The sequence below is a fragment of the Pseudophryne corroboree genome, chromosome 3 (genome assembly GCF_028390025.1).
Source record: "Pseudophryne corroboree isolate aPseCor3 chromosome 3, aPseCor3.hap2, whole genome shotgun sequence".
Classification (NCBI taxonomy): domain Eukaryota; kingdom Metazoa; phylum Chordata; class Amphibia; order Anura; family Myobatrachidae; genus Pseudophryne; species Pseudophryne corroboree.
In genome coordinates this window covers 604,731,795-604,751,956 of record NC_086446.1, presented here as the reverse complement: position 1 = coordinate 604,751,956, position 20,162 = coordinate 604,731,795, and the positions used below count along the sequence as shown (strand labels likewise).

The 20,162-nt window shown below is 47.4% G+C and overlaps 1 protein-coding gene across 1 annotated transcript in view; it reads left to right on the top strand.

Moving 5' to 3' along the window:
• The window catches only part of PIK3AP1 (phosphoinositide-3-kinase adaptor protein 1), a 288,810-nt gene that overhangs the window by 49,800 nt on the left and 218,848 nt on the right, over window positions 1-20,162 (top strand). Inside the window, exon 2 of the mRNA XM_063963241.1 lies at window positions 18,078-18,482. Within this exon, the coding sequence (XP_063819311.1) occupies window positions 18,078-18,482 (405 nt within the window). The remainder of the gene's footprint in view (window positions 1-18,077; window positions 18,483-20,162) is intronic.

The window sequence follows — 20,162 nt, the reverse complement described above, 5'->3', positions numbered from 1 at the left end:
AGAGTCTACTGCACATGTACAAGTATCCCGAACCATTTATGCGATAGCAGAAGCATCACTTACCTCCTGTACACCCTGTGCGGCGGCAAAAAAGGAGTGGGGCTTCACGGGAAGGGGCGGTGCTTCATTGGAGGGGTGGGGGGCCTCGCAGCCCGGCACTCGTTTTTTGACACTGGGGGGGTTTGTCCAAAATGGGTGCAGAGTTTTGCTGGAAGGTGTAAGGCTTTAATGGAGGGGCGGGGCTTAGTGTCCGGACACCCGTTTTTTAGTCACTCGGGAGGTGTGGGCTGACTCCCAGGGAGTGCTGTGCCTGTAGTGCTGGCTCCTACACAGTGACAGGAGCCGAGTGCTACACATAATATAACAGTGCAGCACTCCGCTCCTGTCACTGAGCAGGAGCCGGCATTTTGGTGTCACCCCTCGGCGGGTGACACCCGGGAGCGGGCCACACCCCCTGCATCCCCTTGTGACGCCACTGTGCGATGGGAATTTCATACTTGTGGAACGCTAGGAGTCTTTTCTTCACTTATTGCAAAACTAGTTGGGCCCTACTCACTTGGCGATGTGCCGCCGAGGTGCCCGACGGCCGATACGGCCGACGAGCGACCCGGCGGCGGGGGGGCAGTGACGGGGGGAGTGAAGTTTCTTCACTCCCCCCGTCACCCGGCTGCATTGAAGTGCAGGCAAATATGGACGAGATCGTCCATATTGGCCTGCATGCACAGCCGACGGGAGACCAGCGATGAACGAGCGCGGGGACGCGCATCGTTCATCGCTTAAGTCTCCACACTGAAAGATATGAACGAGTTCTCGTTCATTTATGAACGAGATCGTTCATATCTTTCAGAATATCGCCAAGTGTGTAATGTTTCTGCTGGAGCTCCCCACCATGGCCAAAATCTCACCAACTATAAATTAGGTAAACTATCACTTTTTAAATACTTATGCATAATTCCTTTACTTTCACCACTTTTTTGTATGGGTATGGAATTTGAAATAAATATAAAATGAGTTTGTCATGAAAGAATATAATATAACTTAAAGGGTAATGTGAGTCATGACAAAATTATTTATATGATATGGTTTCCCAGATATACTAGATTCACTGATTTACTTTCCTCTTCAACAATCTCCCACTTTTTAAATAGACTTGAAAAGTTAATTAATTAAACAAAATTAATTGAGTATGGCGGTCACTGGGATACTCTGTGTACAATGGGAATCTCTGTGTATTGTGTGGTCACTGGGATGCTATGTGTGCTGTATTCTGCTCATTGGAATGCAATGTGTACTGTATTATACTCACTGGAATGTATGGTGGTTATTTTTTAATATAATTTTGACAGTTGTATCAGGTGGGACCTTATCATGTTAGTTGCCCTGGGGCCCTGAAAAAAAACATATCCAGCCCTGCTGCTTTCTTCCTTTATAGGATAGGTAAGTATGTACTAACTAGTTTAAACAGTTGTCCCTGATCATATTTATTTTTCACGTTTACCTGGGATGATGGGATCGTCAGAAGGCTGAACTGAAAAAAAGCATTATCACTTAAATCCTTTCAGTGAAAAAACTGGAAATATTCCCAAGAAATGGAAACCCTACCTATAGATCCTGTTAGCTATTTGGACCTCAAATGCAATTTTTGTTATCTAATATTTGCTTTCCCTTCTCACTCTCACTTAGGGGTCTATTAATGCTTGCCGATATACTGGCTGCCCCATGTGGGAGGGGGCAGCCAGGTCAGCACAAGTAGGAGCGTGGTGCGGTGTCAGGGGACATGGCTGGGGTAAATGATGCTGCATAGGGGTGGAGCAGGGCATGGCCATGTAATAATTGCGTCATCTGACAAACGCGGACCGCCACTTTGGACAGCCGCGTGGGGGGGTTGCTGGGCAATGCAGGGTTTGCGGGCTGACAGTGCCCCGCTGGGGGACTTGACCACTCTTCCGGTTTTCGAGAGCTTTCTGGCCATTATGGGAGAGTAGGCAAGTTTGGGCCTATTCATGAAGCAGTGAAAAGAGTGGTGACCAATCATTGTTGAGGTAACATTTATAAAGTACATTCTATAAAATTATACGTAGCAGCTGATTGGATGCCATGGGCAACTTCTCCAGTAGCTCACTTCTCCATACTTTTCACTGCTTCATGAATAGACCCCTAACTAGACATTTAAAAAGCCAGCAAGTTTCAAGAGACTTTTAATTCGACTATAGTTGTCCCTGATATTAACTTTGGAGAAAGGAATGAAACGGAATTACTATTTTATTTAGTATTAACACACAACTAGACATTCTTATTATGTGGATATTTGTGTGGTCAGGTTTCTCAAAATAAAGTTTGTCAGGAGGTAATGACCCACTTCCAATGGACATCAGTGTTATTGTTTGTGCATATATTAGGTTCACTTTGGATATACAGCATTCAAAGGCCTTGGAGAAACTAAACTCTGATAGTGAGACAAGTCTTATTACACATGAGACCCCATAACATCCTGTTTAATACACACCTTTACTGTGTTGTATTTAAAACCACAATTACACATTGTTTTGCACCCACGCAGACCCTGGCACCTTAGCTTGCAAATTGATGTGCTTTCCCATAAAAACAGGTGTATTTGCATAAAATAGTGGTGATCCATCACAAAACAGAATTTGCTACTGGCGCTTCCACAATTCTAAATTACTTTTATTGAGTATACACCAGGTCACTCACTGGTTCCTGGGTTGGGGGGGGTCATTCTGAGTTGATCGCTAGCTAAAAAGTTCGCTGCGCAGCGATTAAGCAAAAAAAAAACGGCACTTATGCGCATGCGGCGCAATGCGCACTGGTGACGTACTTTCACAACGGCCGATGCAGTTTCACACAAGGTCTGGCGAAGCTTTTCAGTCGCACTGCTGACCGCAGAGTGATTGACATGAAGTGGGCATTTCTGGGTGTCAACTGACCGTTTTCAAGGAGTGTTTGAAAAAACGCAGGCGTGCCAGGAAAAATGCAGGCGTGGCTTGGAGAACGCAGGGCGTGTTTGTGACGTCAAATCCGGAACTGAACAGTCTGAAGTGATCGCAAGCTAGGAGTAGGTCTGGAGCTACTCTGAAACTGCACAATTTTTTTTGTAGCCGCTCTGCGATCCTTTCGTTCGCACTTCTGCTAAGCTAAAATACACTCCCAGAGGGTGGCGGCTTAGCGTTTGCACGACTGCTAAAAACTGCTAGCGAATTAACAACTCGGAATGACCCCCCCGGGTCACTCACTGGTTGCTGTTCCAGGTCACTTACTGGTTGCTGTTCCAGGTCATTCACTGGTTGCTGTTTTTTTTTTTTTTTTTATCGCAGTTATATACACAGTTATATAAACAATGTTTTGTTGCATTGTGACCATGACAACTTTCAAACCCTGAAGGCTTATATAAGCACTAGTAAAGCAAGCATTGGCATGTATTTGCTGATCTGTATATTGACTTAATTAATAATACAGACTTATTAGACATGCAGTTGAAAAGGCCAAAATGAAGTTGTAGCCTGGTATTATAAGACAACTAGTACCACTGTAAAACTTCTAGCTGTCATTTATCTAGCACAGTCTATGACGTGACAGAAGCTAATTTCTTTAGGCAAGTTCTCCTCTTTATTTCTTTCCAAAGCTTGATATATCTCCTGTTGGTAATGGGAATCGACCATCAATGGTTACTACTGATGATAGCAGTCCAATGGTTCTCCGCCATCAATGGCAGACATGGGTTGGGTTTGTGTGAATGGCGGTCAGGAGACGGCCGGTCACCATACTGATGCTGGGATCTCGGCTTTTAGATGCCCGGCGTGGTGTTCGCTACACTGCGGGCTCAGTGGCAAGCTGCGCTCGCCACAGGTTCTATTCCCACTCTATGGGTGTCGTGGACATCCACAAGTGGGACTAGACCCTGTCAGTCGGCATGCCAACTGTCGGGATTTTGAGAGGGTGGGATCCTGGCGTAGGTATTGTGACCGACGGTCTCCTGACTGCCGGTCGCATAGCTACATCCCGGCAGAGATACCATGATTTTTCAAACATTTTTCACCAGGACAAGTTAGCCACACCTTCCCATTGTGCCAATTAGCCCTGCCCCTTCATAGATTAGTCTGCCACAAACATGTGGTCAACAGAAGGGATGCTCATCGATGCTTCAAACCGTCAATGTTTCTCAAAAGTTTATCTGTCATCGATGGAAACCACCAATTTCCTTACGTAACACTCTAAGTGGAATGATACTGTTACATGTGTGTGCTTTGTCAGTATTGTCAGTAAAGAGAAGGACGGAGGGTGTGATTTATTCTGTCAGAGGAAGAGATGCAGAGAGATGATACTGATGCAGTGCTGTGATAGAGATGCAGGGGGTAATTCAGAGTTGATCGTAGATGTGCTAAATTTAGCACATCTACAATCAGTTACTCTAACATGCGGGGGGGGGGGGGGGGGAGCAGCACAGGGCTAGTCCGCCCGCATGTCAGGTCCTAACCCCCGTACAGGTAGAAAAGCATTGCACAGCGGCGACGCTTTTGTACCTGATGAGTAGCTCTCTGCCAGCGCAGCTCCAGCGCAGCTCAAGCGCGCTGGCAGGGAGCTTCCCGCCGCGTTCCAGGTCGCAGTAGCTGCATGTGACGTGACTCACGGCCCACTCTCCAACTGTCTGGACATCCCTCTGTTGTCCGGACTGCGCCCCGCCAACGGCATTCTAACGCCGTTGGCATGCCCCCTCCTGCCCAGCGACTGACTCTGCCTGTCAATCAGGCAGAGGTGATCGCAGCCTATAGATGCTCATAGCATATCACTGGGCTTCCGGGGTGCACACACACAGTGCAGCCACTACGCACGCGCACTCCACAAAAAGATTCAGACTGCGATCGCTGCCGCTGCAGCGATCCAGTCTGAATTAGCCCTGCATAGCAGTGATTTTTAAGGGGCAGATTTATTAACTGTTTTACTAAAATAATGTGAAAAGGGGTGTTATCACACCTTTTTCACATTATTTCTCTAACGTCCTAGTGGATGCTGGGAACTCCGTAAGGACCATGGGGAATAGCGGGCTCCGAAGGAGGCTGGGCACTCTAGAAAGATTTATGACTACCTGGTGTGCACTGGCTCCTCCCACTATGACCCTCCTCCAAGCCTCAGTTAGATCTTGTGCCCGGCCGAGGTTGGATGCACACTAGGGGCTCTCCTGAGCCCTTAGAAAGAAAGTATAGATTTAGGTTTTTTATTTTCAGTGAGACCTGCTGGCAACAGGCTCACTGCAGCGAGGGACTAAGGGGAGAAGAAGCGAACTCGCCTGCTTGCAGCCGGATTGGGCTTCTTAGGCTACTGGATACCATTAGCTCCAGAGGGATCGACCGCAGGCCCAGTCCTTGGTGTTCGGTCCCGGAGCCGCGCCGCCGTCCCCCTTACAGAGCCAGAAGCAAGAAGAGGTCCGGAAAAACGGCGGCAGAAGACATCAGTCTTCACCAAGGTAGCGCACAGCACTGCAGCTGTGCGCCATTGCTCCTCATGCACACCACACACTCCGGTCACTGATGGGTGCAGGGCGCTGGGGGGGGGCGCCCTGAGCAGCAATATAAACACCTTGGCTGGCAAAAATACATCACATATAACCCCCAGGGCTATATGGATGTATATTAACCCCTGCCAGATTCCATAAAAATGCGGGAGAAAAGTCAGCGAAAAAGGGGCGGAGCCTATCTCCTCAGCACACTGGCGCCATTTTTCCCTCACAGCTCCGTTGGAGGGAAGCTCCCTGGCTCTCCCCTGCAGTCTACACTACAGAACAGGGTTAAAACAGAGAGGGGGGGCACTAAATTTAGGCGCAGTATAAATTATATAAAAGCAGCTATAGGGGACATAACTCAGTTAGTCCCTGCATTATATAGCGCTCTGGTGTGTGCTGGCATACTCTCACTCTGTCCCCCCAAAGGGCTTTTGTGGGTCCTGTCCTCATTGGAGCATTCCTTGTGTGTGTGCGGTGTGTCTGTACGGCTGTGTCGAGATGTTTGATGAGGAGACTTATGTGGAGGCGGAGCAGATGCCGATAAATGAGATGTTGCCCCTGTGGGCCGACACCAGAGTGGATGGATAGGTGGAAGGTATTAACCGACAGTGTCAACTCCTTACATAAAAGGCTGGATGACGTAACAGCTATGGGACAGCCGGCTTCTCAGCCCGCGCCTGCCCAGACGTCTCAAAGGCCATCAACGCTCCCTCAGATGGCAGACACAGATGTCGACACGGAGTCTGACTCCAGTGTCGACGAGGTTGAGACATATACACAATCCACTAGGAACATCCGTTACATGATCCCGGCAATATAAAATGTGTTACACATTTCTGACATTAACCCAAGTACCACTAAAAACAAAGGGTTTTATGTGTGGGGAGAAAAAGCAGGCAGTGTTTTGTTCCCCCATCAAATGAGTGAATGAAGTGTGAAAAAGCGTGGGTTTCCCCGATAAGAAACTGGTAATTTCTAACAAGTTACTGATGGCGTACCCTTTCCCGCCAGAGGATAAGTTACGCTGGGAGATATCCCCTAGGGTGGATAAGGCGCTCACACATTTGTCAAGGTGGCACTGCCGTCTTAGGATACGGCCACTTTGAAGGTACCTGCTGATAAATAGCAGGAGGCTATCCTGAAGTCTGTAATTACACACTCAGGTACTAGACTGAGACCTGCAGACTGCTGCAGCGTGGTCTGTACCCCTTTCAAACAGGGATACTATTTTGCGAACATAAGACGTCGTCTTATATATGAGGGATGCACAGAGGAATATTTTGCCGGCTGGCATCCTGAATTATTGTAATGTCCATTCTGTCAGGAGGGTATTGGAGACCTGACACTGGACAGGTGATGCTGACTTTAAAAGGCACATAGAGCCTTATAAGGGTGAGGAATTGGTTGGGGATGGTCTCTGGGACCTCGTATCCACAGCAACAGCTGGGATGAAAATATTTTACCTCAGGTTTCCTCACAGCCTAAGAAGCGCACTGTATTATCAGGTACAGTCCTTTCGGCTTCAAAAAAGCAGGCGGGTCAAACGAGGGAAGAGGGAAAAAGCTGCACCAGCAGCCAGTCCCCAGAATCAAAATTCTTCCCCTGCTTCCTCTGAGTCCACCGCATGACGCGGGGGCTCCACAGGCGTAGCCAGGTACGGTGGGGGGCCGCCTCAAAAATTTCAGCGATCAGTGGGCTCGCTCACAGGTGGATCCCTGGATCCTTCAAGTAGTATCTCAGGGGTACAAGCTGGAAGTCGAGGCGTCTCCCCCCCGCCGTTTACTCAAATCTGCCTTGCCGACAACTCCCTCAGGCAGGGAGGCTGTGCTAGAGGCAATTCACAAGCTGTATTCCCAGCAGGTGATAGTCAAGGTGCCCCTACTTCAACAAGGACGGGGTTACTATTCCACACTGTTTGTGGTACCGAAACCAGCCGGTTCGGTGAGACCCATTTTAAAATGGAAATCCTTGAACACTTACATAACAAAGTTCAAGATGGAATCGCTCAGGGCGGTTATTGCAAGCCTGGACGAGGGGGATTACATGGTATCCCTGGACATCAAGGATGCTTACCTGCATGTCCCTATTTACCTTCCTCACCAGGAGTACCTCAGATTGTGGTACAGGATTGCCATTACCAATTCCAGACACTACCATTTGGACTGTCCACGGCACCGAGGGTGTTTACCAAGGTAATGGCAGAAATGATGATACTCCTTCAAAAAAAAGGGAGTTTTTATTTATCCCATACTTGGATTATCTCCTTATAAAGGCAAGGTCCAGGGAGCAGTTACTGGTCGGAGTAGCACTATCTCAGGAGGTGCTACAACAGCATGGCTGGATTCTGAACATTCCAAAGTCACAGCTGGTTCCTTCCACTCGCTTACTGTTCCTGGGGATGATTTTGGACACAGAACAGAAAAAAGTGTTTCTCCCGCAGGAGAAAGCCAAGGAGCTGTCATCTCTAGTCAGAGACCTCCTAAAACCAAAAAGGGTATTATCGGTGCATCGTTGCACACGAGTCCTGGGAAAAATGGTGGCTTCATACGAAGCAATTCCATTCGGCAGGTTCCATGCGAGGACCTTCCCGTGAGACCTCTTAGATAAGTGGTCGGGATCGCATCTTCAAATGCATCAAATGATAACCCTGTCTCCAAGGACCAGGGTGTCTCTACTGTGGTGGATGCAGGGTGCTCATCTTCTAGAGGGACGCAGTTTCGGCATACAGGACTGGGTCCTGGTGACCACGGATGCCAGCCTTCAAGGCTGGGGAGCAGTCACACAGGGAAGAAACTTCCAGGGCCTATGGTCAAGTCAGGAGACTTCCCTACATATAAATTCTGGAACTGAGGGCCATTTACAATGCCCTAAGTCAGGCAAGACCCCTGCTTCAAAACCAGCCGGTACTGATACAGTCAGACAACATCACGGCAGTCGCCCATGTGACCCGACAGGGCGGCACAAGAAGCAGGATGGCAATGGCAGAAGCCACAAGGATTCTCCGATGGGCGGAAAATCACGTACTAGCACTGTCAGCAGTGTTCATTCCGGGAGTGGACAACTGGGAAGCAGACTTCCTCAGCAGACACGACCTCCACCCGGGAGAGTGGGGACTTCATCCAGAAGTCTTCCTGCTGTTGGTAAACCGTTGGGAAAGGCCACAGGTGGACATGATGGCGTCCCGCCTCAACAAAAAGCTAAAGAGATATTGCGCCAGGTCAAGGGACCCTCAGGCGATAGCTGTGGACGCTCTAGTGACACCGTGGGTGTACCAGTCGGTTTATGTGTTCCCTACTCTGCCTCTCATACCAAAGGTACTGAGAATAATAAGATGGCGAGGAGTAAGAACGATACTCGTGGTTCCGGATTGGCCAAGAAGGGCTTGGTACCCGGAACTTCAGGAAATGATATCAGAGGACCCATGGCCTCTGCCGCTCAGACAGGACCTGCTTCAGCAGGGGCCCTGTCTGTTCCAAGACTTACCATGGCTGCGTTTGACGGCATGGCGATTGAGCGCCGGATCCTGAAGGAAAAGGGTATTCCGGAAGAAGTCATTCCTGCGCTTATTAAAGCCAGGAAAGATGTTACGGCAAAGCATTATCACCGCATGTGGCGGAAATATGTTGCATGGTGCGAGGCCAAAAAGGCCCCAACAGAGGAATTTCCACTAGGTCGATTTCTACATTTCCTGCAAGCAGGAGTGAATATGGGCCTAAGTCTAGGCTCCATTAAAGTACAGATCTCGGCTCTGTCGATTTTCTTTCAAAAAAAATTAGCTTCAGTACCTGAAGTTCAGGCATTGTGAAAGGAGTGCTGCATATTCAGCCCCCGTTTGTGCCCCCTGTGGCACCTTGGGATCTCAACGTGGTGTTGAGTTTTCTTAAAATCACATTGGTTTGAGCCACTAAAAACCGTGGATCTAAAATATCTCACGTGGAAAGTGGTCATGTTATTGGCCTGGGCTTCAGCCAGGCGAGTGTCAGAATTGGCGGCTTTATCATGTAAAAGCCCTTATCTGATTTTCCATATGGATAGGGCAGAATTGAGGACTCGTCCCCAATTTCTTCCTAAGGTGGTGTCAGCGTTTCACCTGAACCAGCCTATTGTGGTGCCGGCGGCTACTAGTGAATTGGAGGACTCCAAGTTGCTAGACGTTGTCAGGGCCCTGAAAATATATGTTTCCAGGACGGCTGGAGTCAGAAACTCTGACTCGCTGTTTATCCTGTATGCACCCAACAAGCTGGGTGCTCCTGCTTCTAAGCAGTCTATTGCTCGCTGGATTTTAGTACAATTCAGCTTGCACATTCTGTGGCAGGCATACCACAGCCAAAATCTGTAAATGCCCATTCCACAAGGAAGGTGGGCTCATCTTGGGCGGCTGCCCGAGGGGTCTCGGCTTTACAACTTTGCCGAGCAGCTACTTGGTCAGGGGCAAACACGTTTGCAAAATTCTACAAATTTGATACCCTGGCTGAGGAGGACCTGGAGTTCTCTCATTCGGTGCTACAGAGTCATCCGCACTCTCCCGCCCGTTTGGGAGCTTTGGTATATTCCCCATGGTCCTTACGGAGTTCCCAGCATCCACTAGGACGTTAGAGAAAATAAGAATTTACTCACCGGTAATTCTATTTCTCGTAGTCCGTAGTGGATGCTGGGCGCCCATCCCAAGTGCGGATTGTCTGCAATACTTGTAAATAGTTATTGTTAACTAAAGGGTTATTGTTGAGCCATCTGTTGAGAGGCTCAGTTGTTTTCATACTGTCAAACTGGATATAGTATCACGAGTTGTACGGTGTGATTGGTGTGGCTGGTAAGAGTCTTACCCGGGATTCGAAATCCTTCCTTATTATGTCTGCTCGTCTGGGCACAGTGTCCTAACTGAGGCTTGGAGGAGGGTCATAGTGGGAGGAGCCAGTGCACACCAGGTAGTCATAAATCTTTCTAGAGTGCCTAGCCTCCTTCGGAGCCCGCTATTCCCCATGGTCCTTACGGAGTTCCCAGCATCCACTACGGACTACGAGAAATAGAATTACCGGTGAGTAAATTCTTATTTTTTGTATAACTGAAATGTATTAAAGGGCTTTTGGAGCAGTTTTCATGGAAAAATTGCTCTAAACCCTTTAATTCTCATCTTTTTTTGTAACCTGATCGCATTTCTCATACTTGTGATAATTACGCTATCTTCAGATAACGTTACCACAGGACTCACTGTGAATCCTGTACCCCTACACAGCTTTATCTGCCCGCTGCCAGTGAAAGCTGTGCAGGGACCCGGCCAGTGTGATCAGCTATGTGTGTCCAGAGGTACACAAGCTAATCATTATGAAAATTAAAAAAGAAAAAGGTCATGCTTACCTACACCAAGGGACCTGTGATTGATACTCTGATGAGGGCTGCTGGTCATCGGATCCTCCTGCTGCCGCTGTGACCCCCAGTGCAGTAAAGTGGTGCTGCAAAGCAACAGCTCACTTTACAGCATTGGAGTTTACAGCAGGAAGAGGATCCAAAGACCGGCAGCCCTCCAATCACCGGTCCCTGGGTCTGATGAGTTTGAGCAGCGGTTGGTGGGTCCCGGCGCGAATGGTGGTAGTTGCAAAGGCATACCTCCCAACAGTCCCGCGGGTGGGGGGGGCAGTTGGGAGAGCCTTCCCTGCCACTCGCTGCTATGAGCAGAGCAGCGGTGAATAGACGCTGTGCGCATGCGCACAGTGTCTATTCACGGCAGAGAGGGAAAAGGGGCGTGCCCAGCAGCTCTCTGAGCGCTGTTCATGCCCCCATAATGATAAAAACGGGGGCATGGCTTGCGATCGCGGCACTTCCCGTGAGGCCATGCCCTCTTTGCGATAGGCCATGCCCCCTAATTTCGGGTGCGCATCTGCGGCGCGCGAAAGTGTCCCTCCATGCTACGCTGCAATGTTGGGAGGTATGCAAAGGGGATTTACCCATTGGCAGCATTAGCAGCAATGTTGGCGACAGCGATGCATGTGCCGCGCATACTCAGGGTATTTTTCCTAAAACATATCCCGACAAGGCTGCGGAGTGGCATCACAAGGACAGAGCTTTCTCGCAAGCTCTATCCGTGCATGCAATAATGAATTCATCCATGTACTGTAATGTAATAACTTATTGCACTGAGGATTTTATCACATCACATCTGCATCCTCATCCCCTGCCTATGAGGTAGCATCACCTGGGTTCACACAAGGAGGAAAACATTTCTGTAAAGCCTGTAAGAGCAGGAATGTTGTGTACAAGCTGGACAGTTAAAAGATAGACGGTTATTAGGTCAACAGCATTTGGTCGACAGTCAAAAGCCCGCAGGGTCAATAGTCCGACAGTCTAAAGGTCAACACACCCCAAAAAAAGTTTGTGTTTTTAAATATATTTAGCCCAAATTTGTTAAAATTCGTCCTTTTTTGGGCTCGCTATGCTCGCCATGCCTCGGGCTCGGTGGCTCGCTCAGCTCCACTTTGCTCACCACAAGATTACTAAAGGTAATAGTTTGCGACATGGATAGTAAATGGAAAAAAAAAAGTTATAAAATCACGAAAACCCCCCACATAAAAAAAACATGTGTCGACCCTGTCAACCTTTTGACCCTGTCGAACTTTTGTCCCCATTGACCTTCAGACGTTTGACCCTGTCGACTTTTTGACTGACAACATTTGACCCTGTCAGACTTTTGACTCTCGACCATATGGTGTTGACCTACTGATTGTCTATCTTTTAACTGTCTATTTATCAACCACCTCCCATGAGCAGGGACCCTTAATCCAGTAATTGCCAATACCCATAAGCTAGCCAGGGTATGGGGATGCTGCAGTGATGAGGTGAGTCATCTACTCATACTCTTCATACCAGCTACACAGTGATAGAAGGTTACACTGTAATTAAATACAGTGAATGCTCTGTGGTATCAATGCCACCTAGAGTAACCTCAGGCCCTGATATTACCGCTACTTTGGCCTCCCAGGCTGGGATGTATGACCTTACTGTTTGCCGCATAATGGCCTGACAAACGAAGGATGCAGCACATGCAGTCTAGGAGGGCTGTGACCATGTAGAACAATGGGAGTCTTTTTTTTCCTTTCGGCTGATAAGTGCTCTATTAGGATTAACCGAATGCTATTTTTTTTTTTAAAGTTAGGCATTAAGCAGTGAAGGTGCTAAGAGAGGGGTGTATTAGCCAAAGGACCCACCAGGGAGATTTCTGTTGGTCTGATGCACCTGTGGGGAAGTCTGTCTGCCCCACAGGCCCCACTCTGCTCTGCCTCTGTTACTGGACCTTTAGTCACCAGGCACTAGGACCCAGCAGCTAATCATGGAAGCATGCCTCTGTCATTTGCTTTTTGTCCATGTGGTGCACCCCAGTGTGTCTTATCTCTCCAGCATCCTAAATATACGGACAGGCCCCTGTGTATCTCAGACATGGAGAGCCCCACAAGACCTGATGGGATGTACTTGAATCCTAGACACATGAATATACCATATTTGCATGCATACAGTATGATGTCTAAATACTGAGTTTCTGTCATATGAGCACTAATATACTCTGATGTTGTTAGAGAGCTAATTAGCCCTAGTGTGAGCAGGGTTAGGTATTTGCTGACCAATGCAGTGGTAAACAATGGTAACTTTTTTATAAGAGACTATGGAGCTCATTTATCAAACAATATTTGTATCTATTTCCCAGAAAACACATTTTCGGGGGTTAGCTGCACCCTGAATGTACTGTATGTAGGAGGGAATTCTTCTATTCCCACTGGCAGCCACATCCCCCACAAGTTTCTATGAGGAATGCAATGCTGCCTGATTTACCAATATCCAGAAACTGAAGTATTTCCAATATCGGCTCCCACAGCTACCACCATCTGAAGATGGCGATTGCCCATTGTAGCCTATTGTCACTACACTTCTTATTTGCAGCCGGCAGAAGCTTCTCCTGGATCCTTCACCGGAAATGGCTGCTGTGCATGTGCTGCAGCCATTTTGCTGCGGCTGCAGAGCCCAACGTGGGACTCCAGAAAGTTAGGTATTAAAACATGGGTGCAGCGTGTGGTATGTGCCCCCCAACCCCCTCTGGACCTAGGGGCCCGTGTGCATTGCACCCATTGCACCCATTATAGAAACGCCAATGTACTGAGCTGCACGGCCAATCCATAGATATTGTGTACGATGTGGTGCATTTAAATGAAGGCCAAAAAAGATATCTTTCCATTTTTCATAGAATTGCGTAGTGTTCGGCCAATCTTGCTTGGTCTAGGCTAAAGGGAATTCGTCCCCACCATCGCACCAGCAGAACGTCATTCTTGCGTGCACTCGGCCTAAGCCAGCACTGAGCTCACTCTGGAAAAAGCTAATTTCTCTGTCCTCCATCTGGGGGACGCTGCGCCGTTACTTGTGGGTTAGAGGTGTGTGGTAGTGGAGATTGGCACAGAACTATCAAAAGCTGACTCCTCCCCCCTCTAACCCCTCCCATCTCCTTCCTGCTCAGCCCTGTTCAATCTATGTTTTCCTTATCAGGTGTCTCTCTCCGTCCAGTTCTGGCGAGTGCCTGGGTGCTTAAAGCCGTTGATGAGTGGCTTGCACAGGTTGTATCTGGGATGCAGTCAGACGATCCGTCGGAGGCCATTCAATTAGCAGATCAGATTTCTGAGGCCCTTACTTACGTGGGTGAAGCCTTATTGGATTCGGTGGCGCTACAGTCCCGTGTTTCTGCCTTAACAGTATCCGCAAGACGATCTCTTTGGCTTAGGGTTTGGAATGCTGATTCGGACTCAAAGCAGACCTTGACGGCAGTTCCTTTTGAAGGCGAATTTCTCTTTGGATCAGAGTTAAAGAAGATAATTTCAGATACTACGGGAGGAAAGAGCCCTTTCCTTCCGTCTGCTCCTAACAAACCAAAGCCTACAAGATTTCGGTCCTTTCGTACGCAGGGCAGAGGTAACTTCCAGTCCTTTCGACCCTTCTCCAGATTTCCACGGAGGGGATCATTCAGAGGTAGAGGAGCTCAGGCTACTCGCAGACCGGCCAGTAAGCCTGCCGACAAGCCTGAGGCATGACGCTTCGGGCCCTCTGGAGGGATCAATACAGGTTGGGGCTCGTTTACTTCGCTTCAGGGAAGTGTGGCTCCTATCGAAACCAGATCGGTGGATAATAGGGGTCATTTCCAGAGGATATATGTTGGATTTCGAAGAGGCAGTCCCAGCCCGACTATTTGTCACACCTCTCCCAGACGACCCCTCCAGACGTCAAGCTCTCCTTCAGGCAACAGCAACATTATTACAAAATGGAGTAATCCTTCCGGTCCCAGCTCCTCAGAGAGGTCGGGGCTTTTACTCGGGTCTTTTTCTCGTAGACAAACCGGACGGTTCGTTTCGACCCATTCTAAATCTAAAAGCTCTCAATCCGTACCTTTCATCCCAAAAATTCAGGATGGAATCCATTCGCTCCATTATCGCAGCCATGGAGCCAGGGGAATATTTGGCTTCAATAGACATAAAGGACGCATACCTACATGTTCCAATTTGGACAGGACATCAATCCCTTCTGAGATTTGCAGTAGGTCCGTGGCATTTTCAGTTTCGGGCCCTTCCCTTTGGTCTCTCCACGGCTCCCCGGGTGTTTACGAAGGTCCTGGGTCATGTCGTCGCAGTTCTCCGTTGCAAAGGGGTCAACATCACCCCATACTTGGACGACCTGTTGATCAAGGCCCCGTCACCGGAGATTCTCAATCAGAACCTGCGTCTAACGATAGAGACTCTACAGTCGTTCGGGTGGATAATCAATTTTCCAAAGTCGTCTTTACTCCCGTCACAGAAAATGGTTTTTCTGGGTCTTCTATTCGACACCAACAGCCAGAAGGTGTTTCTTCCTACAGACAAGATTCAGGACTTACAAGCCAGAATCAGAACCCTGTTAAAATTGCCGGCAGTATCAGTCCTCAGATGCATGCAGGTACTGGGCAAGATGGTATCCTCATTCGAGGCAGTTCCATACGCCAGATTCCACGCCCGACCTCTTCAAGCTCAGATTCTCCACTGTTGGACTCGGACGGATTCACGTCTCGAACGGCAGTTGATACGCTTGTCGATAAGAACTCGTCAGTCGCTCTACTGGTGGCTTCACAGTCACAATCTGAGGAAGGGTGCGCCGTTCACGGTCTGGTCTTGGATGATGGTAACCACGGACGCAAGCCTCAGCGGTTGGGGAGCAGTGTTCCAGACTCATCATTTACAGGGGCGCTGGAGCAATCAAGAGTCAAAACTACAAATCAACATTCTGGAATTGAGAGCGATCCGGTATGCTCTCATTCGGATTCAGACCATGGTGCAGGGCCATCCAGTTCGGGTGCAATCCGACAATGCCACGGCAGTGGCTTACATCAACAAACAGGGAGGAACTCGCAGCTGGTCCGCAATGAGAGAGGTTGCTCAGATTCTCACGTGGGCGGAGCATTGGATTCCCGTGATTTCAGCAATTCACATTCCGGGAGTCGAAAACTGGGAAGCAGATTTTTTGAGTCGTCACACGATTCATCCGGGAGAATGGGAACTTCACCAGGAAGTGTTTCTTTCTCTAGTGGATCGCTGGGGAATGCCAGACATAGACCTGATGGCGTCACGCCTCAACAAAAAACTTCCGGTTTACGGATCAAGAACTCAGGATCCTCAAGCATTTCTGATCGATGCACTAACAGCTCCGTGGCAATTTCAGCTGGGTTACGTGTTCCCACCAATTCCACTGCTCCCACGTCTACTCCAACGCATTCGGCGAGAAGGCCTTGCAGTAATTCTGGTGGCTCCGGATTGGCCGCGCCGACAGTGGTACACTCTTCTAAGCAGCATGGTCGTCGGAGATCCCTTGCGCCTCCCTCTGCGACCAGATCTTCTTCTTCAAGGACCTTGTCGCCACCCAGATTTAAATCGGCTGGCTTTGACGGCTTGGTTCTTGAATCCAACATTCTGAAGGCAAAGGGCCTTTCTTGTGCGGTTGTTCAGACAATGATTCGGGCTAGAAAGCCGGTGACTTCTGGCATTTACCATAGAGTATGGCGTATTTACATTGCTTGGTGCGAGAAAAGGAACTTGACTCCGCATTTGTTTAGACTTCCTCGCCTGCTCTCCTTTCTCCAGGAGGGTCTTGACAAAGGTTTAAAACTTTCTTCCCTGAAGGGTCAGGTTTCGGCCTTGTCGGTCCTTTTTCAAAAGAAATTAGCAATCATTCCAGAGGTTCAAACATTCCTGCAGGGGGTACTTCGAATTCAACCACCTTTTGTTCCTCCGATTCCTCCCTGGGATTTAAACTTGGTACTTAAGGCTCTTCAAAAGTCTCCATTTGAACCTCTAGAATCTGTGGAACTACGTTATCTAACACAAAAAGTTGTTTTTCTTTTGGCGATTGCCTCAGCTAGACGAGTGTCTGAGTTGGCGGCTCTTTCTTGCAGGCCACCCTTGTTAGTGTTTCATGAAAATCGGGTGGTGCTGCGGACAAAACCTTCATTTCTTCCAAAGGTTGTTTCAGCATTCCATTTAAATCAGGACATCGTTCTTCCAGCTTTTAATCCGTCATCTTCTCAGGGGGAGGATTCCCATTTGGCTCTCTTGGATGTTGTTCGGGTCTTACGTATTTATTTGTCTCGCACGGAGTCTTTCCGTCGTACGGATTCCTTGCTGGTATTGATTGATGCTCCCAAACGAGGTTGGCCTGCCTCTAAGAACACTGTGGCCCGTTGGGTAACTTCGGCCATCAGACAGGCTTACGTGTCCTCAAACGTTTCGGTTCCTGACTCAATTAGGGCTCATTCGACTAGAGCAGTTGGAGCGTCTTGGGCTGTTCGCGGTGGTGCATCTGTTGAGCAACTATGCAGGGCGGCGACCTGGTCGTCAGTCCATACGTTCACAAAGTTTTACCGGTTTCATACTTTTAGTTTGGAGACTGCCTCTGTTGGGCGTCGTATTTTACAGACGGCTATGCCGTCAACGTCTCCCTCCTCTCATTAGCTTGCTTTGGGAAATCCCACAAGTAACGGCGCAGCGTCCCCCAGATGGAGGACAGAGAAATGGGGATTTTTGTTTACTTACCGTAAAATCTCTTTCTCTGAGTCCATCTGGGGGACGCTGCGATCCCTCCCATAGTTTGTCTGGTTTAATTGGTTAATTTTTTATTCTGGTCTATCTCCTTTGGCTTGGCTAAACGTTAACTGAACAGGGCTGAGCAGGAAGGAGATGGGAGGGGTTAGAGGGGGGAGGAGTCAGCTTTTGATAGTTCTGTGCCAATCTCCACTACCACACACCTCTAACCCACAAGTAACGGCGCAGCGTCCCCCAGATGGACTCAGAGAAAGAGATTTTACGGTAAGTAAACAAAAATCCCCATTTTGCACAAAGCAGGTGTTTTACAAATGTTCCCCAGTTGTAATTTAATAATGTATCATTTCATATTGAAAACAGTGTTACATTCTACCCCATTCAGTATATCTTATTTCCATTGTGACTTATTAGCGACTCATGAATTCCATTGCTCCTAGATGTATTAAAACATTACTGTTGTTATTTTACAGGTTTTTATGACTTATTAATACTTCACGGACCTGATGCAAGTGAGTGGTGCCAATATCTTGTCAGTCTATTTGAAAGAAATCATCAAGTTAAAGATTTTGCTATCCAGACATATGAACTCAAGTATGAACCTATACCAAATAAACAGCTGGAAATGTTGCAGAGGAGTAAATGCATTCTCATCCTTTTGTCTGGAGATCTAGAAGGCAATTTTGACTATCCAGAAGTTTTGGATAGCTTGAGGACAATTTTGAGGCCACCTAACAAGGTGATTGTCTTATTTTGTGGAGTAATAGAGAAAGAGGACTTCACGAATGTCTTTCAAGACTGGCTACAATGGAAACAGTTGTCTTCTGAAGATGACCCTGAACTCTACATTACTGCCGTTAAGGATATTGTCTTAGAAGGTAAGTGGCATTCTGGTTCCTACATAAACAATTTATTGATTATGTATAGTATTATTTACAATGCAAGGTCTGATTCTTTGAAAAAAGCTACAAAAAAGTAGCCATATCTCTTAATAGCTCATTAATCTCATTGCACACTTTTAGGACATAAACTACCATTTCTACATGATTTAGGTTTCAGGGTTATCAAACAAGAGCCTAACCAAGTGGTATTGGAGCTATCTCCTGCGTTAGGCTAACTGACTGGTTATATTGCATTCCTCATCAATCTTATACCCCTTTCACACCGCAGCTTATACCCGGTATTTTGCCGTTTTAACTGGCTTCCTAAACGGGTCAAGCTGCGATGTGAAAGGGTCCCCTTCAATTTACCGTTTTCAAAATACCGGTATTTTGAAACGGTAAAAAAGAAGGGTCCTACCCGTTTCAGTCCCATTTCGCTGTGCAGTGTGAAAGGGTCTGAAACAGTATTTGCAAGCCCCAGCAGGTCATAGGCTGTCTCCATGTGTGATGTCAGCAGCCACAACCAGGAAACAGCTTGGAAAACACAGGAGACACATGTGAGAGTGGCTTTATAAACGTTTAGACTGCAAAGCCATTATAAAATGTCTAATTGGAGTGATGAAGAGGTGAGGGAGCTGCTTTAGGATCAGAGGGGATGAGGAAATCTGCTGCCAAATTACTGGGACAGTCAAGGATACCCTCATATATAAAAACATAGCAAAAATGCTTCAAGCTGCTGGGTTCCATCGTACGACTATCCAAATTTTTAATAATGAATTAATTAATAATTATTAATAATGTGTGGGCCAGAAAAGTCCATTTATAATGACAACCACTGTTTTCTATGGGTGAAACGGGTTCAGTGTGAAAGGTACCAAAACGGTAATGAAATGGTAATTTACTGGTTACAACATGAGATGTGAAAGGGGTTTAACTGCTCAGACCCGTTTTAAGAACCGTTTCAAATACCATTTCAAAAGCAGGTTTTGCGATGTGAAAGCAGCATTAATGGACTGCTGCTTAGCTCTATCAAGCTCCAAAAAGAGTCGCTTTTATAGAGCTAGACCTCCATAGCTAATTCCTTCTGAAGACTGCATTTGCCACTTTGTTCCTATGGTATATACGGTTGGATCACATCACTTTAGCGCTGCCTCTCCTTTACCCTCCTAAACTTTTTTATTTTCCACTATAAATGGACTCTTCCTATGACTGCAAAATAGGTAAGTGAAATACTTTAGACTACAGTATGTTTCTGTCATTCAGTATTTTCTAAGACAGGATGTGAACAGGGTGTAGCTAAGAAAGAAAAACAAAATACAGCACTAAGGCAGCCGGTCATCCGTTCACAGGTGGCCTGCATGATTACCTTTATGGCTTTCATGAAGTATAAAACACACAACTACATCCCCTCCTCATGACACGCTGTCTTATGTAAGAAGAAGTGTGTGCAGCTGGGCATGTGTATGGTGATGTACATATGCATGGTGCACATCTTATATATGAATGAGTTGGAATATAGCATAAAGCAATACAATAGGATATTGTGTACCTGGGTTTATAGGGACATCATAAAAGTGCTGCTTATATGATCAATACTGTGTAAGAATTTTGATATATGGAACAATGATTATACAAATAACTTCCACTTTACTTGTGAGGCTCTGACAAATGAACGCT